The 27,178-nt window shown below is 41.8% G+C and overlaps 2 protein-coding genes across 4 annotated transcripts; both read right to left on the bottom strand.

Annotated features, from left to right (window-relative positions):
• Positions 1-175: 175 nt before the first annotated feature.
• Positions 176-13,900, bottom strand: LOC128422557 (glioma pathogenesis-related protein 1-like). Of its 2 annotated transcripts, none has more exons than XM_053406670.1 (6): positions 13,710-13,900; positions 9,630-10,271; positions 6,100-6,345; positions 4,839-4,945; positions 2,041-2,123; positions 176-372 (listed from the first exon to the last, which is right to left on the bottom strand). In XM_053406670.1, the coding sequence occupies exons 2-6, from the start codon at positions 9,810-9,812 to the stop codon at positions 194-196; spliced, it is 798 nt and encodes a 265-aa protein (XP_053262645.1). In that variant the 5' UTR covers positions 9,813-10,271; positions 13,710-13,900; the 3' UTR covers positions 176-193. The 2 variants fall into 2 exon arrangements, with proteins under 2 accessions (XP_053262645.1, XP_053262646.1); XM_053406671.1 differs by lacking the exon at positions 13,710-13,900 and having other exon boundaries at positions 9,630-10,089; positions 10,212-10,289.
• A 1,545-nt stretch (positions 13,901-15,445) lies between these two features.
• On the bottom strand, positions 15,446-25,691 carry LOC128422553 (GLIPR1-like protein 1). 2 transcript variants are annotated; one of them, XM_053406665.1, is made up of 6 exons: positions 25,432-25,691; positions 21,931-22,110; positions 18,167-18,270; positions 17,005-17,090; positions 15,832-15,864; positions 15,446-15,742 (listed from the first exon to the last, which is right to left on the bottom strand). In XM_053406665.1, the coding sequence occupies exons 1-6, from the start codon at positions 25,674-25,676 to the stop codon at positions 15,668-15,670; spliced, it is 723 nt and encodes a 240-aa protein (XP_053262640.1). In that variant the 5' UTR covers positions 25,677-25,691; the 3' UTR covers positions 15,446-15,667. The 2 variants fall into 2 exon arrangements, with proteins under 2 accessions (XP_053262640.1, XP_053262639.1); XM_053406664.1 differs by having other exon boundaries at positions 21,931-22,188; positions 25,361-25,546.
• Between the last annotated feature and the right edge of the window lie 1,487 nt (positions 25,692-27,178).

Below are 27,178 nucleotides of genomic sequence, written 5' to 3'. Positions count from 1 at the left end.
GTTTTCTGCTATCAATTTTTAAACAAAGCAGGCAGGGATAGCTAGTGTGGTGTCCTGCAGATGTCTGACTACAGTTCATGGGATTTGTTGACTAGCCTGCTCTAAAGCAGACTTTGGACTTGACATTTAATCGTTAATGCCATATACCAGCTAACTATGCTTAATCCACCAGCTCTTTATCTCCATTGCTAGTTTATTCATAAAAAAATATTGTGGGATAACGTTGCTTCACAAAGAAGACTGCTGCTAAAGTCCCTAAAGCAAAAGATGGTCTCAGTATTAGAATGGTGATACAGTACTGGTCACAAATTGACTCCTTCTGGTTACGAATTGAGTCATCCTGGTCAGAAATTGACTCCTCCTGGACTTTACCTATAAATAAAAGTAAAAAGACATTAAGAGTAGTTCAAGTTTGAAACTTCCTCGATTATTAGGCTTGTAAATTATGAATCATTCTAAAGCTGACAAAACTTCTTGGGGTCTATGTAAAAAGCCAAAGTTCATGGTCTTCATTCTAGGACCCTAGGCAGCCTGCTGTTTATGAAATAAATCTGTGACTCCCTCCCTGCTTCTTCCATGTGTAGAGCAAATGCATCTTCTGTGCCTCTACAAAGTCAAAAGTCCCTGGAGTGTGCTGAAAATATTAGTCAACTAATTAGTTTTCTGCATGTATCTACAGTGGTGCCCCGTAAGACAAACGCCTCGCAAGACGGAAAACCCGCTAGACGAAAGGGTTTTCCGTTTTGGAGGCGCTTCGCAAAACGAATTTCCCTATGGGCTTCCTTCGCAAGACGAAAGCCCATAGGGAAATCTCCGGGACAGCGGGGAAGCGCAGCGCGTCTTCCCCACTGTCCTCGGACCTCCTCCGAAGGCTGGCGGTGGGGCGGAGAGACCTTCTCCCCACGCCAGCCTTCGGAAGGCTGTCCTGAAGACTTGCGGTGGGGAGAAAAGCCCTTCTCCGCACCGCCAGCCTGGCAAGCGGTCTCCATAGGAACGCATTAATTGATTTTCAATGCATTCCTATGGGAAACCGTGCTTTGCAAGACAAATAACTCGCAAGAAGAAAAAACTTGCGGAACGAATTTCGTCTTGCGAGGCACCACTGTAATTCTACAGCATGCATCAGATTTGCAAGGGAGTCTGCATTCACAGCTGTCTAGATATCTGAAACAACATTTAATCTGGTGTAGCCTAAATTCTATCAAGATCTTATAGACTGGGGGTTATACATATGTTGTCTCTGAAAAACAAATCACGTTCTAGAAACCACATTTCTCACTACAAGGTGCATTGTGGAATGTATATGGCTGGATATTGGCTGCTGCTGGAAAACTAGCAAAGAGGTTCCAGCTCTCACTATGTTCTAGCTCACCTAAAATAATGGGGAACTTTTTCCCCATGTGAATATTCTGCATGGAGAAACTTCAGTATGAACAAAGCTGTACACTAACAGCCCAGTTCCAGCACTACTTTGCAAAGCTGCTACAAGTACAGCAATTATTGGTGGCAGGTGGCAACACACAACCAACTACATAATTGCAATTAAAAACCATTGTACAGGCACAAAAATGGACATAAGAGCACTCCCCAGGATTATACTTCCTTCCAAGCAAATAGATACTTCACCATAAATTTGCTTTGTGGTCCATTGTGAAGGGGTGGAGTTCCACAACAGACATACCACCACTGAAAAAAAGCCTGAAAATGTGTGCTGATTGTCTGCTCCACACTGAACTTTTATAAAGTATCACCTCCACATGATCCAATAGACAGTAATGTGCTTAAGTCATCTGTTCTCATATGAGCTTCTCCTGCAAACTTTACATTTCCAGCTTCAGGACCTTGAATATTTACAGCCATCTCTGGCTAAGATGGTGTGACGTAGGATGTCCCTATTTTTCCAAGAGGAGGTGGGACTTAACATTAGAACTAGGAGAGGAATCTACTATGGCAAGTTCTAAATATAATACCTTGTAACAAATGTTCAATCGATCGTCACACTTTGTTTTTGCCATGCAAGTCCAATTCCTTTTCACTTACCACATAGTTTGTCTACACACGGTTCTTCGTCACACTCGCTGCAGGGTGTTCCTCTTTTGTATGGCCATGTTGGAAAATTGCCACTGTAAAAGAACAGCTTTGTCAGATCACTTTGTGGAAAGAGGGGGGTACAGAATGTGATTTAAAGATTCTTATTCCAGTTACATTCAAACTGCTTGCTGTCTGTGTAAATTCTTAATAATAGAGAGTAGGAATAATTAGATAGTTTCTCAGCCAGACATAAGAAGGGACATTTCAGGGCATTAAACTGGTGATGCAGCCACCTTTTCGAAATCAAGACTGAACCTACTACACTCATCAAGTATCAATTCCCAGCTATGTGCCTGAGTTTAATGATAGGTTAAACCACAGTTTGGATTCTTGCTGTTTTCTATTCGACAACTGCTGAAAGTGGCACACGAGCTTTCAACTCCACCCAAGGTACCGATGTATCATGATCCCTTTCTTCTACACACTCATTTAACTATTTTGAAAATTAACATAAACGGAGAGGTGATGCAATAGCTGAAAGGAATTGTTTTATATTGATAGTGCTGATATTGGTCTAGCCATCCCAATGATTAACTGGGAATTCAAACCCTCTCCTCCAATTTAAGATAGGAACCATACATTTGGAGATTTAATTTGAGACCAGGTAGGGACATCAATGTACGAGGCTAGGGAAACAAAAAGAGAAAGGGCAAGATTTTAACATTTAATGATTTTCTGTTGAGTTCTACTTCCCCCTTTTGTTTATGTATTTACATTTGCTGAAACCTGGAGACTGGGAATTAGCAAACTAAATAAATATTAATGTTCTTAATGTACAATGGAATACATTTGTTTCCATGTCAACTTGTTTTAATTAAGATGTTTTGGGGAAATATTTGCCTCTATGAACTCTCAAACCAAAGCACATGCCATCAGAATCTTACCTACATTGCCTGAACATAATGTTCCTAGGCATATAAACAATACCATGTGTTGTTTTTATACCAATACTGTACACTAGAATCTGTTTACTGCAAACCTCCCATGTTTAATGAATGCATACCATTTCTTATTGTTTAAGGTAGGAATGGGGAAGCTGTGGCCCTCCAGATGTTCTTTCTACTCCCAACAGCCCCAGCCAGTATAGCCACTGATGGAAGCTGTAGTCCAAGAATATCAGGAAGAGCATGGGTTTCCCCCATTACTGGTTTAAGGAATGCCAGAGTGTGATAATCTGCAATATTACACAAAAGCTCTGGTATTTATAGCACACTGAGCCAGGCCACTGCTTACAATGGTAAATAGTTTGTGAGAGTCTTGAACTCCAGTCTTCAGGAACGTTTTGCCTCCCTCACCATATTCATAAGGAGTATGGTAGAAGCACAAGGAGAAGGGGACGACAGAGGACAAGATGGTTGGACAGTGTTCTCAAAGCTACCAAATTGAGTTTGACCAAACTGCGGGAGGCAGTGGAAGACAGGAGAGCTCTGGTCCATGGGGTCACGAAGAGTTGGACACAGCTAAACAACAAATGGTAGAGACAGGCCGCCTCCATCATCCTGTCTAGGACCAACTTCCATTGACCCTTCCTCTCCTGGAACTTTCTGTCCCCAGCTATTCCACCTACCTGTATTAGCACTGAAAAATATATCCCCCACCCAGGGATCAGTAACTATTTTATGATGGACCAGAGAGCAGGCTTAGAATGGTTCATATGTGCAGCATCGGTTCTTAAGATAACCTGATCTTGAACAATTCAGAGCTCTATGAGGTTAACATATTCACTTTAAGCCTGGATAGAAACTGGTAACCCATGTGATTTGTGTGTTACATGCTGCCTTGCTCCTCCAACATCCTGTTAATGGTGTCTTCAATTAACATTGTATTTAAAAGCAGTCCTGTGTAGAGAGCTTTACAGTAAACTACTCTTCTTGGCAGTGGCACCCTCCCTGTGGGATGCCCTCCCAACTTTTAGAAGACATCTGAAGGCAGCCCTGTATCAAGATTTTTTTAAATGTTTGACCTTTAATTACGCTTTTATATATGCTGAGTGACTGAGGAAACCCATCCAGACGGGCTGGGTATAAATAATGAAATTATTATTATTATGGATGAAATCAGTGTATATGTGTAATGAAGACTATGTCTACATTCGCCAGACTAGGTCTATTGCTGGATATGCTGTTCATCTTGAAACTGAACTTTAATTCTTACCATGATCAGAAAGGACTTGCTGGCCTTAACCCAGAGTTGCCAGCTTCTTGATTCTGGAAGATGCAAGAGTATTTCCTTCACAAGAAAACTTCTTGCATTAATTATAAATCAAAAAGCTCCCTGTAATGTTGCAGGAGTTCCGTACCATGCCCTGAGCGCTCAAGATCACTGGGTCCAGACTCCCTGCAGCCTTAACCAAAATAAACAGCTGCCACCACATTATTCTCCTGCTGTTTGGTGTACTCTGCATATCAAAGCTAACACATGGGATGAGATATACCGGTATTTTTCTTAGAATTCTTCAGACCAGAACAAATCATTCATAATTTTAAAAAAGCAAGCAAGAGAAGCACAAGCTGTGATTTTATAAATAAAATAAATCATCATCATCAATTCTGTCTACTATCCTACCATACTTGACTTTCCTCTGTTTACTATAAGGACTATCAACCTTTAATGAACAGAACAACCAACCTCCTCTCCTCTGCCTAATCCCATTAAGCTCCTCTAATTGTCCAACTGTGCTTCTCAACTGACCCTCTCCAACTCCACCACATACCCCTTGCGGTAACTCATTCTTCCTTGACACTTACCTAGGCCCATAGTTACAAATGAAATGTGCAGCATTCGACGTAACGCCTGTTACTTGACGACAGAAGAGAACGGCACAACCAACTTTGTATGTTGTTGCCCAAACCATCTGAAATTAAATGGGTAGATTGTGAAGATTATTTAGTATTAAGACTTCTCTAGAGCAGTGTGCCATGGCACCCTGGGGTGCCTTAATTGGTCAGCGGTGCTGCAGGCAACACTGGCCTTCTCGTTCCCTCCCCTCTCTGATGCCCCCTCTCAACTCTGCCTCCCAAAGGCTTGCACAGCTATTTGTTGCAGCAGCTCCCCAGGCGAATGGTGTCTCAGGTGCTGGTTGCCAGGAGCTGAGGCGGCCTTGGAGTAAGTAAGTAAGCAAGCAAGCAAGGGAGCCCAGCCAGCCAATCCGCCAGCCCTTGCTGTTGGGAACAGACATGAAGTCCCAGACCCCTGTGGGCAGTGTGAGGAGGCACCTCTCTTTGAGGGAGGGCAGTTCAGAGACCAGGGGCAGCAGCTGCGGCTGCCCAGAGGACTCTGAACGAGAGGAGGCTGTTCAAAAGGGAGCATGTTCAAAAAAAAAAAAAAAAAAAGGGTGAGAGGCTGCCAGTTCTGCAGGCTAGGTGTGACATAACTGGGCTCCTGAGCCCCACAGGGGTGCCGCAGAAAGAATGTAGTTGGTCAAGGGAGCAGTGGACTCAAAAAGGTTGAAAACCTCTGATCTAGAGTAACAGCTAACTTACCCAGCTGCTTTGTTTTTCAAAGCAAAGCAGATTAAGGGATATTGAGGGCTCCCTCCCCCTTTCAGAGTCGGAACTGTAAACTAGACTACTTCTTTCTCTGCAATTAAGTGTGTGCAACTAAGATTTCAGTGCTGCTTTCCCTCTGTCCAGAAAATAATCATAACACTATTGATGTTTCAGTGAAAAACCTTGAGATTTAGATGGAAAAATGTAACGTGGAGCACTTATACTGAGCTTCAGAATGTTCAATGCTTCACATATATGAGTTATCTTTAGAATAACCCTGTTATCATCATCAATTCAGTTTCTTACTTACCCTTCACAAAGTTCCAGGACAGATTACTGCTATTTAAAAATACATAAACAGTTTAAAACATCTGTAAGTAGGTTACTACTCGTATCTGCATCTGTGGGATACTGTTATTGCTTACTGATTAGGGCAAAATCCGAAGCAGAGATTTTCTGACTCACAGCACATGTTAGAAAGCATACAAGATCAGCTGTCAAGATGTAAGCATTGGCTTACCTGAGTGTAATGTCCACATACATCACTGCAGTATCTGGTATCATAGTTGTAATGCATGACTTCATTGTACCAATCAGTGAGGGCCGAAGTCACATTAAAAATCTGAAAGGAGCCAGTCCAAATATTTTCTCCAGCTGTTGTGAAGTTGGGGTGTACCTTCCCTGGTATTTTGATGTCAGAATTATGTTGAAATAGGCACCTCTTTGCCCAGCCTTTGGCAATCTCTGCTAGTTTGTGGTCCCAGCTCTACAGAAAAGACAAATTATTTCATTTACAATATAATTTTTAAAATCCTAAAATTTAGAAGAATTAAGGCTCTTACAAATTTAGTCACCACCCCTCCCCCAAAACATGGAAATAACTGTCAAATTAAGTCTTCTGTGTTAACTTGAATGCATGGGTGGAGATCGCAAACCACCGCCACCATACTGTGCTGATCCCACTCCTCCACTACTTGTTATGTAAAGGTACCTTGCACCTTTAGATTTTATTTTCTTAAGTTATAATTTTTTACTTATTTTTCTAACCCTTTTACTGTTGCCACCATATATCCACGTACCAATTTATGCCCTATGTTTACCTCCCAGCAGCTATAAATGTAGGACAAAATAGCACAGTATCAACTCAAAATATAATTTGCTTCATTTTCACTTTAATTTTAAATAATTGCTGTTATAAACAGATATTAGTTTGTATGGTTACTGTATGTTGAAGTTTACTTTGCTACTGTTTTTTGTTTAAATCAGAATTGTTACACTATAAGGCTATTGTTGTGTTTCAAAAGGAAGATGGGAGATTCAGTTCCATCCAGCTTTATAGCCAATTCCCCTAAACCATGCATACCCAGGTAACACTCAGCTAGGCACTGAGGGCTTGCACTCTTCACTCAGGTCCACCACCTCTTCCCTATAGAGCAGGATGGTCCAAATTTTCATACCAAGTAGGCCACAATAGTACTTCAACATGGAACCCGTGGGCCACACACTGCCTTGTTACAGTGACACCCCTCAGCCCCTGCACTGCCTTCTCAAAGTCAGCCAAGTGGGGCGCCAGGCTTTGGGAAGGAGGTACAAGTCTCTGGCAGGGTCCTACCACCTCCTTCCCAAAGCTGGGAAAGCGCTAACTAGGCTTTGGGAAGGAGGTGGGAGGACTCTAGGACTCAGAGCCCTCATATTTCCTTCCCTAAGCCCAGTACCTCCTTACTTGCAGCTCTCTGGCTCTAGAGTCCTCTAGGTTTTTCCCAAAACTTCTGATGCAGTCTTCATCCTGGTCCAGCACTCTCTGCTACCTCAGGCATTCAGCATCTGACTGACTTGCCTATAGAACTCTCTTGAAGGCTGCCTCTTGGGACGTATGTTCTTCAATGGTTGGATCCAAGGAGGTCTGCAGGGATTTCTGCTCTTGGATTTTCTTAGACTTCCCAAACCTCTAAGCCCCAGTGCCCCCTGCCTGCCTCCAGCTCCTAGTTCTTCCTGCAACTGATATTCTGTCGTCTTCTTCATGTTTCCTCTGACTAAGCATGATTGAAGTCTTAAACAACCCTTTTATTTTGAGACAAGGTCTCTTTCCAGCCAATCATTTCAAATTTCAGCGCGTCCCCGCAAATCAGGTTGTGACTATGGTCTAATGGGCTGAAGAATATACACTGACTGACTAGTTAGAGCCCACCAGTTTTGAATGTACTGTGCCTGTATATAAAGACAGAAACTTTGCTCCCAAACCTATCCTTGTTCTGAAAGAATTTAACTGGCAGTTAAACAGCCAAACTACCTTATTATCTCCACAACTCTTAACAGAAAGTCAAAATAGTTTACCTACAGTTAGCCATCTTCATTCAACAGTGTGAACTAACACCAACACCAACTTTCTTGTACCCCACCCATCTAACTGGGTTTCCCCAGCCACTCGGCAGCTTCCAACAAAATATAATGGAACACAATGAAACATCAAACATAAAAGCTTCCTGAAAGAGGAACTATATATTCATTTAAAACAAAATCTTTACCTTAGAAATAAAAATGATAAGAGTGCTACATACAGTTCTAATTTAGTATAGGCTTTATGCATCCATACTTCAGCCCACACTCTCTTCTGCAAGCTAGGGAGTGGCAACACTGAAATTAAGGCCAATATAGGAAACAGTGAGCACCTGCTAGCTGCTTAATGATTCCTTGCTCTCCTCAGGTGCTAACCGAGTGAGCTATTGCAGAGTTGGTTATGTGGGGCAGGCAGGAGTGGGGGAATTGTGTTGGCAATGGACATGGAAGCTGGAAGTCATCCAATATCTTATGGGGAAGGGTGGGTAAGGTAAATGAACAAATAATGTTCTGTGTTAATAGCAGATTCTCTCCCATAGCTCACAGCTGCTGGAGGCTTTTGTTTTTGAAGGAAATGGTTAGCTACCCTACACTGTCCTGATCTCTCCCCACAGCAGCAATTTAACTAAAAAATAAAATAAAATTCCAACATCCGTTTAATGTAATGTGTAGTTTGACCTTCAAAAGGAAGTTGGATATATGCCTGATCACCATCCCTGAAGTTTTAAAGAAAATTAGGGGAAATTGCTGATAGAAGCATAAGCATAAAAACAGAGCGGATCCTAGTTTAGCTATTGACACTAATTAGTGCTGGTTAGTCCAGTAGTAACCTTAAAATGAAACTGTAAGATCCAATTTGTCTTAGAGAGCAATCCAAATAAATGCAGATTTTATAATTTTCAATAGTTATCTCAATATGCATTAAAGCCATCTACAGTTGCATCTAAGGGGCACATTGCAAAGTTTTGAATCACAATCTTAAAACTGTAAGCATGAAGACAAGCCTTCCACTATCAACAATGTATCATTTCCTCATAATCCTTTCTCTAAAGAATAATTTATTTTTGTACTGTACATTGCTTTGGGTTGCATTGGCAACAAAAGGCAAACAATAAGCTTAATTAATAAAATAATAATAAAAATAATAGTGGTGGTGTTAGAGTTCTTTAAAACTCAAAAGCAATGACTTTTTGTTCTGATCCATAGCTGTTCCTAATAAAGGTACTGAATTCTTATCCTGTCAGGATTTACCCATAGTTAGTGCTGTGTGCTTTTCAAGGTCCCAAATCAATCCAAACATTATCATGAAAAAGGCACCCGTTTTGCAAGGCACCAGTGTATTCATTTGGACTTTGCTACCCAGGTTGAGCCCCTTAATTCCGATAGTTTGCATCAGATGATGCTATGAAAGCAGCATTGGTGCTATTTGGCTTGTAGGAATCAAGTAAAGGAAATAAGTTAAAAACAAGTAAAGGAAATAAGTTAAAAACAAAAAACAAAAATGCAGAAATGCATTCGAAAGAACTTTAGAGGCCATGGCTAATAAAACACAACATACGTTTCATTAGGAAATGTGATAATTTAGGGTTACACACACACCTGTAGCATCTAATACCTTAATTAAAAACACCTGCCAGTAAGTAATTTTAAATCTTCAAGACACATAAAGCAATGTTCACATTTTCCATAGCTACAGAATGAAGCATCGCTTACCATTCGTTTCATGTTGGTAGCTGGTGGATTCACGTTGGATCGGAATTTGTTATGCACTCTGACACATTCCTCAATAAACTGTGCATTTCCAATGTCTGGCAAAGTATTTGACTCATAAAAGTAGCAGGAAAGAGAGAGATTCAGGAAAAGCAAAACACCAAAGAAAAAATGGATTTCTGGCATTCTCCAGTCACTGTGTTGATTTCTTAGAGTGCCAAAATGTATTAGCTTTTTAAAAAATCCTCTTTGTTGTGCATTTGATATTTAGCTTGAAAACATCAGGCTGCCTTTAATCTCACTTGTTCTGCTTTATAAGCATAAAGACTACAGGAAATTAATCATCGGAAGGCGTTTCAGTAGAAGGCGGAGACCATGAGTCAATTTTGCATCTGAACTGTTCCTTTTCTTATACTTCCTTATATGCTTCTCTAACATCTCTTTGTATGGTATAAGTCCTTTACTATTTAAGAACTGTAATGAGCATTATAAAATGTCTCATGTGAGAATGTACAATAATCCTTTCTCAGTAGCTTCTTGATGCAATATTTTTTTTAATGAAATAAATAAACTTCATAAAAGCACCTCTTTGGCACTGGAGATATGTTTTCCGGATCCACTCTATTCTTGTCACTAATTTGTTTGCTGGAGAAGGGCAGGAAATAACAACACCACCACCACAAAGTAAATAATTAAAACAAATATGAAATATAAAAAGCAAGTAAACTTTAAAAAATGGACAACTGATTACTTGTACAACAGAATATTGGAATTGCAGTGTCCATATACAGAAAAAATTGAATCACTACAAATAATATAGTAATTTAAGTAATAATAGTTCACAATGTCAAAATATTGATAGTTGCCATGTCTGCAGATCTGTCCATATTCCAGAATTGCATGTATAAGATGTGCAATAATTTTAAAACCTCTTCAACCCCCCCATTTTGGCTTGTACACCAGTCCTAGCCACATTTTGAAGTGGTTTGTGATTTCAGGACTCTTTGGGGGGGGAATTACAGTACTACACACAACAGTAAACTATCCAGTCCAGAATATACAGTTCTCTCAGCAGCACTTTCTATAAACACAGGTTTAGGTACCTGCGCTTATTTAATTTCCTGCTGCCACCAGTTTCCCTCAGAAGGCTTTCAAAACCTCCTAATGGCATGTATATAAAATTTAGGTGTGAGATGGGCACCTACACTATAGACAGAATGAACTTGAAATTAAGATTGCTGATACTGTGTCATGTAACAGGATACTGACACTTATATTGGGGACCTCAAAGGCAGTACAGTAGTTGACAATTTATGAGGACTCAATAGACAGTAGCCTCTAAGCAGCTTTTACCTCTGGCAATATTCTTTATACCTCTCACCCTAGCCAAATACGTACCGCCAATATCCTAGTCCTGCTTCTGGATACAATCTGCCTCTTTACCCCAAGTCTCCTCTGGTTGTATTTCTGGCTTGCTTGGACAGTTTAGTCAACTTTAAAAAACCTGCCTGTGTAACCATCCTCTGGTAAGACTTTTAAAATAGATCAGCATCTCAGACCAACTCAGTCACCAGCTCCCTTCCCTTGATCTTCGCCAGAAGGAAAAAAATAATTCAATGGGTATAAATACCCATGCCTGTTTTTTCTTCTGTTTTTCTTTGGTCTATTCGTCACCCCCTCCTCATCAACTCTCTTTCTCCCCTTCAACTCAACTGACTAAACTCAACTGTTTCCCGTATTGATGGTTAACTCCCAACTGACTGGAACTTCCATTCAGTTGGATTCTGCTTTCACCCAGATCAGAGAGAATTTACCTGATCCTGGCCCCACCTAGTAAATTCACAAAGCGATCGTGTCTCTCTCCCCACCCTACAGAACCTTGCCACCAAGATCTACTGCCACAGGCCTGCAACACTGCAAGCCCCAAACCTTTACAGTCGCAGAATATATATTTTTCTTTCAAAAAACATAGACATATATACAGCATTTTCCCATATTTTATATTTTCTGTTTGTCCTAGTAGAAAAACCATGTGGCCACCATATATTTCACTATTATAGAAAATAATGACTAACCACATAGAGACTGGAAGAATTTATGAATCTCCTCATTCCAGGGTCAATGTGCAAATTCATGTGTTTCAGCTATGTTTTTTTAAATGAATGTGAGAATGCCAGATGTACAAGTAATGATCCATTTGTGACACAAAATAATACACAAAGCAGGTGCCGTGGGTAGACAAAGGGGTGGGGGGCAGCTGCCCTCCCCCAATCAAGTAAATAAAAAAAAATACTTAACTGACCAATCATGTCACAGATAGCTCGGTTTTGCCCCCCCAAACATAAATCCTGGCTACACCCATGGTAGACACCACTGCATTTTCAAAAGTGTGATGTTCTAAGCATGCAATTCTGTATTGATTGAATTGGACCCGAAATATATATGAACAATATGTGAAGTGGAAGTTAAGCAGCATCAACAGATTTTACAATATATAGTTGGATATGTAGCCCCCTGGTAATTTTGAGTGGGCCTATGGATCTCAATAAGAAATTCCCAATTTTGGGGGGGATTGCACATTTCCCCTTGACAGCTAGACTATTAATACAATTTAATGTATGACAGTTGATGCCCACTGGACCTGCCAGAACTGCTAGTAAGTCATGTAGGAGTGGCCCATGGGATCACAGAGGCATGGCAACTTGTTCAGGTTTTCTCCCCATTCTCTTCCATGCAAACAAACAATGGACACTTAAGCAGCAGGTTTATGGATACTTAGGACACAACTAAGGGCCCATCTGCACTATACCTTTAAAGCATTATCATATCACAGTCATGGCTTCCCTGCAAAGAAGCATGACAGATGTAGTTTGTTAAGGGTGCTGAGAGATATTAGGGAGACCTCTATTCACCCTATAGAGCTACACAGAATGGTTTAACAATTGTAGCTTTCTGAGATTAATAGAGGTCTGCTAACAATGGAGCGTGTGGATTTGTTGGGGTTTTTTTTGGAGGGGGGGTAGTTAATGTCTGGCACTCTTCTTGGCAGAGCTGTGCTACACCAGCTCTAGTGTGGAAGAGCCTCCACTGGCATCATTGTTAATATTGTTGGGAAGTTTGTTTACAATTATTAGTGTTCAAGTATTATGAAGTGTAGAAAGCTGAGGTATCAACTAGTATCTTAGCATAGGATCCCCAGACCACATTAATATAGACAGACAGAAATACAAGAAAGATAGTGATCACATACTGTCTAGGCATTTGCACACCAGTCCCAAATATGTGTCTGGCAGTAATACAACCACAACAATACATTCATGGGCAAAAGATTAAATTCCAGATTAGTGAAACTAATTAAATACAAGGTGTATATTTTGGAAAACTGATCACTTGTACTTCAAACATATTTTTTAAAAACAGCAGGAAAGAGTTGCATCAGTATTCTGAAACAAGTGTACAGGAAGTGGTTTCTTTAACATGCGTGTTGAAACAAAACCAAAACAGGGAAGCCCAGATACAGCATTTTAATCTGATGAATAAAAAAATGTTTCTGGTGTATAGCAAGCTAGGACCAATTCTGAGATAGGGTGCAATTAATTAAGGGCTTATCCAGAGAAGATGGAGGTATGTTTCATAGAATCTGTAATCTAGCCCAACTGCCTGCAATGCAGGAATCTTTTGCTCAACATGGGGTTTGAACCCACAACCCTGAGATTAACAGGAATAATAATAACAACAACCACAACCACAACAACAATAATGGTATCATGTTCTACCAACTGAGCAAGACAGTGGTGGTTTGTCAAGCCACCTTTAATTTTCTTAAACCCTGTGACCCTGTTGGAGCTCCAAATGCCCACATGCAATGTTTTGGGAATTGTAGAACTTAAAGGAGACACACTGAATTGGTTGTTTGGTTTTTAAGATTGTGGGCTGAATTTAGAACCATTCTTGTGTGAAGTGGCCCTAAAGCACTCTGGCTATATAGATCTCACTCATTTGAATAGGACTTCCTCCAAACAAAATATGAAGTGGATTCTGCTCATAGAAGAATACACAAGTAAAATATTGTTTAAATCCTACATTAGATTCTTCCTTTGAAGAAGCACTTTCCCATATTCAGGCCCTTCTACAGGATGGGGAAGCTGTTTGGCCAGCACTCCTGCCAGACAGAAAGAGAAACGTGACTTATTTAGAAGAACATTTGGCCTAGTTCTAAAGAGGACTCAGACTTAAGACGCCAATGGAGTGAGACTATATCTTCCTCCCCCCACCCCAAAGAAGTTACTGCTGGCTTACTGAAGGCTGTGACCAAGGCTTCACATTTGTGAGGTCACAAATTCACTGATATTCCCCAACTCAGCATTGTAGTAGTCAAATAAGATGAACACAATGGCTGAGTTGCTGAAAAAGCTCTTGTCAGTCATCTTGTCAGTACTAGGAGTGCATACAACCCGGTTTAGACCCTACCCCAATTATAGACATTTTTGTCCCATGGTAACTATATTTATTCAGTGTGGGCTTGCACTGGCCATTGTGTAAGGACTAGGAGGAGCTGTTCCCGTATCTGATGTGTGTTCCTCGGCTGAAGGCTCCTGAGTTCAGCGCCTTGAACCAGCATACGAAGTACAGTAAGCAGGAGACACTGCTCAGCAGGCTAGGGAAACACGTGTATACCAGGCCTGGCTACTCTGCAGTCTTCCTACTACCTGTCAGTTGCAGGGGTTGAAGGTGTACATTTTTGTTTCTTTCTGCACCTGAAGAGTCTTCTGCACGTGCAGGGGCTCACTTGATTAACCCTGCAGATTTTACTGTTCAAGCCCTGGGTTGCTTCTACACTTTGGTTCTAAGGTATTGCTTTCTCACAATTAACTGGAAATGGAATTAAAACAGTACACTAATTAACGCAATGCACTCTTCCATAGACAAGTTTTTCTTATGATATTTACTTAAAAGTAGAATCCCATTAAGCAAAGATCTGTGGTAACTTCAATTTAAAGTATATGGTTTAAAAATGTAGCTAGTTTTATTGTTTCCTGTTCATCCCTGCAGATGAATAGCCTGTTAATTACCCTTTGAATAACCACTTTGAATTGCCCAGTAGGAGTTTCTGGTACACTTCTGTGCATGCGTAGGAATCCTCTACAGTCATACCTTGGAAGTTAAACGGAATCCGTTCTGGAAGTCCGTTCAACTTCCAAAACGTTCGCAAACCAAATGGTGGCTTCTGATTGGGTGCAGGAAGCTCCTGCAGCCAATCAGAAGCCATGGAAGCCCCATTGGACGTTTGGGTTCCAAAAAAAGTTTGTAAACCGGGTACAATCACTTCTAGGTTTGCGGTGTTTGGGAACCAAAATGTACTCCAGCCAAGGTTGATGAAGTGAGGATTAGTTACCAAGTTCCTCTTTTCATTTATGTTGAAAACAATGTGAGTTGATCCACAGGGTAATCAACAGGTAGCCTATACTTAATATCCCAGCTAGAAACAAAACGTAGCAATAAAGTGGGCTGAATTTGTAAAGAAGTGTTTAATTTAAAGGCACAAGTCTTCAGAAAAACCCTTGTAGTGTTTTGTGTGCCAAAACAGACATACTGCTGTTACAATTACATGAAGAAAAAAACCTGCAAAGAACTTCGGAGGATAACATGAAAAGAACTGGACTGCTCCAGAAAAAGTGAGCAATAAAAGAATGGCAATTCCAGAGACAGGTTTCTATGGATCAGTAAAATCCATAATATTGCACACTGACACACACACAATATTAGTATTCATTTTTCTGCTTTTAAAAATATCCCCAAGTCATTAAAATGAAACAATAAACTTTTTAATAATTTTATTAAATTGAAAATATATAAAACAATGTAATTAACCAAATCTATTTTTAAAAACATAAACATCCATGTACATATGAGTCTTAGATATTAAGGATAATGTTTTGTGTTATATGCATCTCATACAGTTTCTGTTTGCAGCATTAAATCTGGATAACATTTCTGTAAACAGTAAACAGTAACAAATGCTAGAAGTGTTAGTGATGGCCTTAAAACTGCAAGTACAATACAGGAGTCATCACATATAAGCTTGTGTTCCCATGGAGGATACCATCGTGAATAGCCTATTTAAAACAAACAAACATATTTTTACTAGGCAAGAATGTCATTTTAAATGTAAACTTGAGCTATATAATTTAATTGTAATACATACGCTTGATGTATATTTTCTCACGACTTGAATTTCCTGCACAAGGAGAAAAGTAGCATTATAACTAGAGGAGAAACCTGTTTCACAATATTAATATTATCAATGGGTTTTACTTGTTTTCAGTCAGAGCGCGGCAGGTAACTCATAGCATTTCTACAGAATTTCAGCATCCAGAATGTGCAATCATCAGTGTATGACACAATCATTTACCGTATTTTTCGCCCTATAGGACGTACTTTTTCCCCTCCAAAAATGAAGGGGAAATGTGTGTGCGTCCTATGGGGCGAATGCAGGCTTTCGCTGAAGCCTGGAGAGCAAGAGGGGTCGGTGCACACCAAGAAAGCTCTCCAGGCTTCAGGAAGCTATCCCCCCAGCCCGGCAAGCTCCGGGAGCAACCGTTCTCGGATCCGTTCTGGGGGCTGGGGAAGCTTGGGCTTCCCTTGCCCCCAGCCCCGCAAGCTCCGGGAGCAATGGCGAGGTTGCGCAACCTCGCCTTCGCTCCCGGACCTGTTCTGGGGGCTGGGGAAGCTCAGGCTTCCCCCGCCCCCAGCCCCGCAAGCGATGGTGAGGTTGCACAAGCAATGGCGAGGTCCCGCTCGCTGTCATGGCTTCTTTGCTCTTTGGGGCTCGGGGGGGGGGATATTTTTTTTTCTTTATCCCCCCCCCCAAATAAGTGCGCCCTATCCACCTTGAAGCTGGATTTTGTACAATTGTGTAGCACAATTCTATCATTATGATATGAGGTGTAAAAATACATGGATTTTTTTGGGGAAGGGAGTGGGAATCCCCCCCCCCCTTTGAGTTCTTCCTAGCAGAATCTAAGACATACAGTATTAGATTGGGAGACAGGCTTTCTTCCCATTGGAATGGTGCAGCACTTTACTTTTTCACAGTGTTGTGAAATTGCAGCCATTTACTACAATGTATTTAAAAGATCGGGTTTCCTTCCAGGTCTTGCAGATTGTTTGCTTTGACAACCAAACCTGCCTTGCTCTAAGTTCCATGACTTGAACTTAACAGAAATATATATGCGTGTGCATACACACACATAGACACATGCATATACATATATACACACAAGAGAAGCTTGTATTGCTTTAAAGTTAATAGAAATATATACATATGTGCGTGAGAAAGCCTTTCGTGAATGTTCATTTTACTCAGATCTGTACTTACTACAGAGATGGTCTTGACAAGTGTCTCCTTCTGGGCATGCACTACAGGGCTGTCCTGTTTTGTAAGGTCTTGAAGGGTAGGTGTCACTAAGGAGCATAATTTCCAGAATGTAATAAGGTACTCAATTCACAAGCTAAACTGAAGACTAAATGACAAGCTATTCTGAATATACTGTATTTTTTGCTCTATAAGACTTTTTCCCTCCTAAAAAGTAAGGGGAAATGTGTGTGCGTCTTATGGAGCGAATGCAGGCTGCGCAGCTATCCCAGAAGCCAGAACAGCAAGAGGGATTGCTGCTTTCACTGCGCAGCAATCCCTCTTGCTGTTCTGGCTTCTGAGATTCAGAATATTTTTTTTCTTGTTTTCCTTCTCCAAAAACTAGGTGCTCTTGTGGTCTGGTGCGTCTTATAGAGCGGAAAATACGGTTAATTATTTAGTTGTAACAAATAAACTGCCTATGCGTTGAGGCATCGACTAAAAAAAATTAGGTTATACAATGGATTTTCCTGAGTTAGAATAGTTGAACAGTCCTATGCTGTGGATTAGATATAGACTGTGATATATACACAATTAATAAATCTGTGAAGAGAATATTTAGGACCTCCAAATGTGACCTTTAAAGTTACAGCAAAGAGGCCAACCACTGCACTGCAACCTTGATCAGTTCAGTAATGACTACATGAACTTCAACCCCTATGAGTAATTGCTTATGTGAGGGGTCTGCAATGTAAACTTCTGAGCCTCTTCTTCTTTTTGCAGTGTGATTCTTTTAAGAAGCCATCACCGATTTAAAATTAAATTTTAATTAAGTGCAAGACAAATAACATGTACATTTAATTCTATGTACTTCAGAAACACTTATTTGCTTAATATCTACCAGCACTCCTTTATGAAAAAAAATTGGACACTTACAGCCAAATCCTATACATGTCTATGAAGAAGTGAGCCCTATTAGGTCCAATAAAACTTATACTCAGCTATCTATTCATAGGACTCCCTCCTTAAATATTTACAGTACTTAAGCTAAATAAAATACCAAAGCCTTAGAAAATTTACACAGCCACTTTGTGCACGGTCAATGAAAAAAATCACCTAAAATCCTACACTTCTTAGGTCACTGGCTGGTTTTATCTCTTATTCTCTTAAACATTTGTTAACTTACGTCGGACCATAATTGCAAACGAAATATTCAGTATTTCTATGTCGATCAAGTCTACGACAGAAAACAACAGCACAGCCAACCTTATAAGTAGAAGCCCGAACAACCTGGGGGGGGGGGAGAGCAGATTTTATTTTACAAAGAAAGGTACAATTTGTGTTAATAGTTACCAAGTCCAGATATTTAGGCTTTTGAGATTTAGTACAAATCCTCCAGTTTTCAGAACAAAGAACTGTGAATGGTTTTCCTCTTTGGGGTCAGGATGTGGCAGAAGTGCCTTCGCTGGTGGAAAGGAACTTCTCTTAGGCTACAGCAACATCCTGCAATGGATCAGCCTTCACCAGCTGAACCTTATCAGCCTATCTGTGTCCCCTAAGTTACATATGGGATCTGCCTACACAGGTGTATGTATTATTGATGACCTTCAATCTAGGGATTGTTACCTGCCACAGAGGCAGCCAATTCCCAATTTGGGTTAATACAGAGTAATATTTATTTATTTACACTGCCAAAATTGCAGTCAGTAAGTAATACTGTGTTGTGGCTTGAACAAAAATTACAGGATAAAAAGATCATGGGCCTAGCCAAGGGGGGTGGGGGTGGACAGCTGCTCCCCCCCCTCAAGTAAAACAATAGAAATACTTAACTAAATGACCAATCATGTCAGTTCTGCCCCCCTCCCCCCCAAAAAAAACAAAAATCCTGGCTACACCCATGAAAAATATTGTTAGTTATCACAAGATTATACACGGGGCATCTAAATCCACATTCCCTTGACCAACAGATTATACTTCTATTATACAGACTAGGGTTGTCATACGTTCAGAATTTCCCGGACACTGCTGGGATTCAGCCATCGGAAACAGTGTCTGGGTGAAAATCGCTTTAATGTTTGGGGAAATCCGGACATATGGCAACACATGTTGGAAGTGTAGATTTTGGCGAATTTCCTTAAAAATAGCTTAGAAACTACTTCCTCTTCAAGATCTTACAAAAAAAGCTCAACAGCTTTGGGCAAAACTAAAAACAAAACAAAAAACTGGGTCTGGACCATACAAAGACAGAAGGATATCAAGATTTACAGGAGGGCCCTCCATATGCCACATCCCCTCTCCCTAGGCCACACCACTAAACCCTGCTCCGCTCCCTCCTCTAGTGCTTTTGCCAGGCTGAAATGTATTTGTGAACTTTGATAATGCCTCTTGCTTGCCACGACTGAGGGCGGAGATATGGGAGTGCACAAATCTCAGGCGTTTGTGTGGCTGGAATGTGGTTTATTGTATGAAGGTAAAATTCATAGCCTTTGCTCTGCCCATTTTTGCCTCTGGTCCCACCCAGCACTGGTGTGTAGTATGTGGCATCCAGAATGTGGGCCTTAGGCTGAAAAAGATTCTTCTCTCCACCTCAAGAGGCAGTAACCACGACAAATAAAGCAAACACAGATAAGATGAAAGAGTACAGTGAAGAGGATATAAGGCAGAAAATAGCTACAACTGGACATTTCTGTTTTCAGGGAGAAGTTTGGGTGCCAAGGATTGTGGAGCAGCCTCCATAGGGAAGACTGAACGAAATGGTATTTTAAAGACTAGGTTTCCTGAAGAGAGAGGGTTCCCAAGAGACAAAGGATTAAGACTGAAGATGAAGCAAGACAGAATAGATATGGCATGCCAATAGGCACAGGTACTGAGTTACAGCAGAGAGAACAGGTTTCTGCCTGACTGGGAGGTCTCAGGAGTGACTTGAGCCAATCAAAACAAGGTGCTCAGGTGACCAGAGGTAACTGACTTGTACTAAATGTTAATGATAAGATGATTTTAAAAATGATGGACCATTTTATTCAGATGGAGGCTGATTAATGACCGAATGAAAGTATATGCTTCTCAGAAGTGGCAAACGGTGCAGGTGCATTATTATGCGTTCCTCTCCATCCCATGTGCATTGCTTGAAAGCAGCAAGCTTAAACCAAGCTTTGCTTCTTCTGTCCTGTTTGCAAGAATGTACATTACCATTCACCTTTAGAGTGGATCCAACTTGTACAGAGTGCTGGCTAAACCAAACCTTGAATATTTGTGCAGCATAGATTCAGAAAAGATAACAGAAATGGCACGTCTCATATGCAGCAGAAGGAAGTTCCAATGGATAGGTGACACCACACTAAAGGCCCAATTCCTACATCATATGGAGTAGATCTCCTCATGAGGCAGCGTATACATAAAGCCCTCTCCTGCAGAGTGCAGTGATTGGTTGGGTATATAAGGGATGAGAGAGCATTTTAGGATATACAGGGCTAACCTTCAATCATCATTCATGCCTTGCAGGTGCAAAGCCTGAGTGATTAAAGCAAACTAATCCTTCCAATACACAAATCAGGTACAGATCCAAGCCACCACATTGCTGCACCAAAGGCAGGTACTGGCACAGCACAGTGACTCCACGTGTAGCTATCCTATATCTCCTGTAAGCAAGGGTCCTTTGCTGCCGCTTGATGTTGTTTTATTATTTAATATTGTATGCTGCTTTGTGTATTCCAACAGAAAAGTGGTACAAAAGCATCATTCATTCATTCATGAATAAATAACTTCCTTGGGTGCCCATGGGGCTTGGAAAGGGGAAGATCCCAAGTTTGATTAAAGCTATAATTTGATTAAAGCTATAATTCTTGCAATTTATATAATCTCATTAAAATTATATAATCTCATTAAAACTGAAGTTGACAAAAATATATTCAGAAATTTTAGAAATGATCTCTACATTAATTTCTACCATTCTATGACTTGGAAGCAGACTAGAGCCAGGACAAGGTGATTTCCACCAGTCTTTCTCCCAGCAACAATCATCACCAGGTCGCAATTTCCTCAAAGCCTCTTTGGAGGGGTTGGGGGACCCTACTGAGTAGGGTGGGCTATGGCATGGGGAACTGAAAGGGGCTCTAGTAGGCAAGGTGCTGAAAACCAGGCAGAGAAATATTCTGTGAATGAGAATTTCTCTCGTGGAAGGTGATTTTTAGTGATCTCCTCTTCCCCTGTGCCACAGTCCACTCCATTCAGTAGGATTTATCGACCCACTTCGGTAGAGGTTTTTCAGGTGGCTTAGGTGCAAAGGGGATGGAAAAATCCCGTTCTACCTCTTCTCTTCAGGTAGTGCTTCTTTGGATGATGATGTTGATGATTTAAATTTGTGTACTGCCCTTCATCCGAAGATAACAGGGTGGTTCACAAGATAAAAATACACAATGAGAACACAAAATACACCATAAAACCAAAACCAGAACAAACCCCAACTCCCACAAACACATTTAAAAGGCCATAGCATATTAACCAGCTGAAGGCCTGGTTACAGAGAAACATTTTTGCCTGGCGCCTAAAGATATGCAAAGAAGGTGCCAACCGAGCTTCCCTGGAAAGAGCATTCCATAAATGGGGAGCCAATGCAGAAAAGGCCTGTTCATATGTTGCCACCCTCCAGACCTCTTGTGGAGGAGGCACATGAAGAAGAGCTTCAGATGATGATCACAGGGTCCTGGTTGATTCATATGGGGAGAGGTGATCCCTGAGGTATTGGGATCCTGACATCATGACATTAGTTATAAATTCAATATCCAATGTCATTTATAACTAAATGGATGTTTATAACTAAATGTGATAGCCTTCAGATTACTTTAAAAAGTATGATATAGCAGCATTATAAGTCACTTTATGTACTTGCTGTCTTAAGTGATCAATGTTTCTTGATGTTTTAAGATTATCTTAACTGAGAACAGAAGTTACCTGTTTATAATGTCTGCATACTTGTGAACACGAATTGTCCTGGTAATCATAGAAATCTTTATCCGAGTACCATGAATAGATGGCATTAGAAGAATTAAATGGCACTCTGCGGGCAGGTCCAAACCATATATTTTCTCCCACAGGATGAAGTTTAGGATCAGGATGGCCAGCTCCTTTTTCCTTCATAAAATGGTTATGTTGAAAAATACATTTCTGTCCCCATGCTCTAGCAGTTCTAGCTAAAGCTAGATCCCATGTCTGCAGGATACAAGAAATACATAATGCATTTTTTAAAATCACATTTTCATTAGCTAGCTCCCACGAGTGACTATAAATTTATTATTATTATTATGCCTCACCCATCTGGCTAGGTTTCCACATCCACATTTCAACAGAACTGCAAACATTATGCAAATATTTATTTGCATCAAGCACTTAAAGCAGAACAATCTTATACTGTACATAATATCCTCAGAAGTGAGTCCTGTTGAGTTCAATGGGGCATATGCCAAGACAAGTAGGTATAGATTGCAGTCTAAGTTGGTTTCATCCTGAAACTTGGCATTATCTAGTCAACAGTATCATAGCAACCCAAGCATTTATGCATATTAATTTAGAACAGGGCTAATGAGGTCCTCCAGGCCTCCCCATTTGATCAGCCAAAACCAGCTAAGCCATGCTCATTTATGGCATTTGGGTTCAGGCAGGGAGAGTTGTACCTGAACCCAAAAACCATTTGTACTTACCACTGATCAGCAGGATCTACAAAGCTCTTTACAAGGCACTCTGAAGCTCTGATGATCAGATGATTATCATTGCTTGAAGAGAGCCCTAACAGCCAAAGCCCCAATGGGATTTGCTAACTAGAGCTGCACTACATAAGAGTTAAATTTTCAGGAGCTTAACTTTTAAAGATGAAAGTATAGTATTAAGGTTTTTTCTTTCAAAAATGTACATCCCACTTATCCCAAATTGTCTAACACTAGAGGCTTAAAACAATCATCAATAAAAATAACACAATGAAAAATAAAACAAAGCAGCAGAAAAATTACTAAAAAGAACAGTAGGAGGTCTCAGCCAGCCTTCCTGGAAAAACTCTGTTCTTCAGCACAATCTACTCAGAAGTACAGTAATACCTCCGGTTGCAAACTGTCCTCCTTGCAAACGCTTTAGATTACGAGCTCTGCTAACCCAGAAGTAGCTGCTCCCAGAAGCAAACTTTGCCCTGGGATGCAAGTGGAAATTGCACGCCAGAGGCGTACGCACAGCAGAAGGCCCCACTCGTGAAAGCGTGCCTCGGGATAAGAACGGTTTCTGGTTACGAATGGATCTCCAGAACGAATTAAGTTCATAACAGGAGGTACCACTGTATATCCTACAATGCAAGGCACACTCTTCCATTATATCCCAAATGGATGCCAACCAACTCCCAGGTAAGTGGGTTTAGAACTGCAGCCTCAACAAGCTAGCAAAATGTAAAAAGTGATGAGACCGGACAGGTTTCTCTAAGGAGGACAGTTGAAAGGCCTGAAACAACTGGCAACTGCTTCTTGTATTAACTATACAGTGTTATTAGAATATTATGTAACATTATGCAAGAATTAATATTTGAATCTGCTTATTTTCTTATTCCTTCTCCATCCCACCCCCCCACTTTTTGAATCACAACTATTAGATTTAATGCTCTGTTCTAAACTGTAAATCACCTTGAGTACACTGCTCCAAAGGCAGCATGTAGTAAAGGAAGCAGTCTAGACCAGGCTTCCTCAAACTCGGCCCTCCAGATGGTTTGAGACTACAATTCCCATCATTCCTGACCACTGGTCCTGCTAGCTAGGGATCGTGGGAGTTGTAGGCTAAAAACATCTGGAGGGCCGAGTTTGAGGAAGCCTGGTCTAGACCCTAGAGATTATTCCACTGACAGGAGTTCTGAAAGTGGCTTGCTTCAAAGTAATAGATGTTTATAAATAGATATTACCTGTTTCGAAATGCCTAAAAGATACAGAATTTCAAAAGCCCTAAACTGTCTAGAACCAGGATACCTGCCTAGTCCCTAGAACAGTAGTGGCAGCTGAGAACTACTCGGCTATTTTCAAGATCTTGTTACTAACATTTAAGTTAAATCCTGAACAGCTTTGGGCCAAGTTCCCTTAAAGATCATTTGCCCCTATACAGTGGTATCTCGGGTTACAGACGCTTCAGGTTACAGACTCCTCTAACCCAGAAACAGAACCTCGGGTTAAGAACTTTGCTTCAGGATGAGAACAGAAATTGTGCAGCGGCAGCACGGCAGCAGCGGGAGGCCCCATTAGCTAAAGTGGTGCTTCAGGTTAAGAACAGTTTCAGGTTAAGAATGGACCTCCGGAATGAATTAAGTTCTTAACCCGAGGTACCACTGTACTGTATATGACCTGTAAGTTCACTTAGATGATCTGGGGAAATATTATTCTTGGCAACGCACCCAACAGACTTTAACAAGGTGGTGACCCAAGAGCAGACATTTTCCATCATTGCCTTTACACTCTCTGTCTTTCCTTCTGCCATCATATACAAAGTGTAATCTTGCATCCTTTTACTGCTGAATTACTGTTTTTATGATATTGTTTTTATGTCGTATTTCTGTATACAGTTGGGAGAGCTTAAAATATTAAAGTGATTCATAAATGCTTTAAAATAAACAAGCAGAGGACAAAATAATTAGGAGGTTGTCTACTACGTTTTCGTTCTAAATTTAATGTATTTTTGATTGTATCTTAGGCTGCCTGTGTCCAGGCACTGTGGTCGTCTGCAAGGGATTCCCTCATGGCAAGGTCGATGCTTCCGGCCTTCATGTCACCTTTGCAGCCATCTTTGTAGCTCAGAGATGGTCTGCCAAGTAGCCTGGTGCCAGAAGCCAGCTCCCCGCAGAGCACGTCTATGGGGACCCTGCTATCTTCCATTTTGTGGACCTGCCTAGGCCAGCGCATTTGTCTAATAGGTTTTAGCGCTGTTATGTTTTCCGTGCCAGGACTAAGCCCTGGAAAATGCAAATGCATATGAACAATAGAAGGCTGCGGCCCTCGAGTTACCTCACAGCTCGCTCTCACGAAGTTCGGGGGCCTGAGCACGCCAGTACCTTCCTACTGTAGTGAAAACATACCCGCAGCGAAATCCCGAAATCAGCAACAGCCTGCGAATTAGGCACAGCAGCCGCTTCAGAGGGGTTCAATGAAGCCCCGCAAGAGCAGACTTGGTTAGCCCCCCCTTTGACTTTCGCATTTGACTTTCGCCTTTGACTTTCGCATTTTTAAAAGCGGTGGGCAACGCGGAGCAGCGCTTGCCTCGCCTTCCCTTCCTCCGCACCTGAGGAAAGGGCGGCGGAGCGAGCGGCGAGCTCCCCTTCGAGCGCCTTCCCCCGCCCGCCCCCCGGCCGCATTCCGGGCACACACACCATGTAAAGCATGTCGGCGGCCTGGGGCTGCACTTCGGAGCGAAGCCTATTGTGGATGTCGACGTACTGACCGATAAAGGTCTTGTTGGTAATTCCGGGGTAAGTCAGCGGCCGAAACCTCTTCCTCCCGCGCGCGCCTTCGAGGGCGACGAGCCCAAGCAGGACCCACGGCCACAGCCTCGGCATGGCGGGAGCGCCCTCGCACGTCGGAAGCGCCAGTCCGGCGTGCGTGCGGGAGGGTGCGCATGCGCGGCTGCTCTCCTTCAACGGTCGGCGCGCGGGGTCTGCTGCACGCTTCATCCGAAGTCGACCCCATTGCGTTCTGCGGGGCTTATTTCTAACCAGGCGTGTACAGTGCAGGATTTTAGCCTTACTCTGTTCTCTGATCTTTTGCTGTTCCTCAGCTTCAAGGGTTTATCTCTCGCGAGCTTTGGCTCAAATCAAGCCCTAGCCTGCCCCGCTCTCCACGCGTGTTGGTCTGATGCTGTGCGCGCGTCTGCAGTTCAATTGGAAGAGAATTTCTCCTAGACTTGCCTCCAACTCATCGCTGCCGTGCACTGCCATTCTAACCGAGTTTACTCTTGCGGAGTAAGATGGTGGTCGTTCCAAGTGTCCTGTGGCTCGCAGTCTGTTGCTCCTAGCGTCTGAACAGTGGTGCATGGTCTAAACCACGCATGGCTGTCAACGTTTCCGTTTTTTTATGGGAAATTCCCTTTTTCCGAATAGGACTCCTCGCAAGAAAAGGGAAACGTTGACAGCTATGAAACCACGGTGTTCCTTTTGTCCGGTACGCTGCCTTTGAGACCTCATGGTCAGCCCTGGAGGCACTGAAAGCAACGGGCAGAGCACTCAAGAAACTGAAATCGATAGCAGAAGCAATGGTGGTGGTGCTGTTGCTTCCCATCGGCTCCACTGGGCCATTTCAAACGCCATTGGGAAGGGGAGAGAAGGAGATGAGTTCAGCAATAGCAATGAAGCCCACCAAGAGAGAACAACACAGGAATGTTACTGGCTTACTGGCACCAGACCAGCCAGAGACTAATTTGAGGAGAGAATTGGTTACACTGAAGGAGGTAATGGCCTCCTCCTGGGATTGGGGCATTGGAAGATAGTAGTTCTTTCTGCAATTAGGCATCAGAGCACAGATGGGAACTGTAAGATACATGTTAGTTAATAAAATCTCTTGTCCAGATAGGCTTGGCTTTTTTATTGTGGAAGTTCCCCTGATTTACCAGGCAGATAAGGACAGAGGGACAGTGGCAGGCAGGTGGGGGGGGGGGAGGCATTCTTATTAACAATGACACCACTCTGCTGTCTTTTCTTTTTCTTTTCAGCACAAATCCATTCCTTTGAATATTCACTGTGTTCACTTTGCTTACAGTGCAATCCCAGCCCCCAGATACACCATTTGAGATAGCCCCAGAGTATCTTCTTACACTGACTGGGGGAAAGCCTAGTTGGTGTAAACTAAGCCAGTGTAAGTAACATTGGTGTAGATGGCAAAAAAGGGCCATTGCAAAGGTGGGGAGTGGTTATGCCAAGTCAGGGAGAGGGCCGAACAAAGTTGCACTGCTTCCGAACTCCCTGAGTTCACTGGTCTCGTCTACACAGCTTGCTATAAAATACACCACCAGGTTTAACTAAATTCACTACAGGAGTAAATAGAAGGGTAGAAGATGAAAGTTCACCTTGCCTCCCTGGCCACATACATTCTGGTCAGAAGCAGTTAGGATACAGCTGAACATACACAGGAGATACACTAGCAAATCTACCTAGTAAGGATTGCTCTGTAAAGCTACAGTTTGTACACAATTACTT

This window comes from Podarcis raffonei, chromosome 10, assembly GCF_027172205.1.
Source record: "Podarcis raffonei isolate rPodRaf1 chromosome 10, rPodRaf1.pri, whole genome shotgun sequence".
Classification (NCBI taxonomy): Eukaryota; Metazoa; Chordata; class Lepidosauria; order Squamata; family Lacertidae; genus Podarcis; species Podarcis raffonei.
The sequence above is the reverse complement of the archived record's forward strand: the minus strand, read 5'-3'. Positions and strand labels throughout refer to the sequence as shown.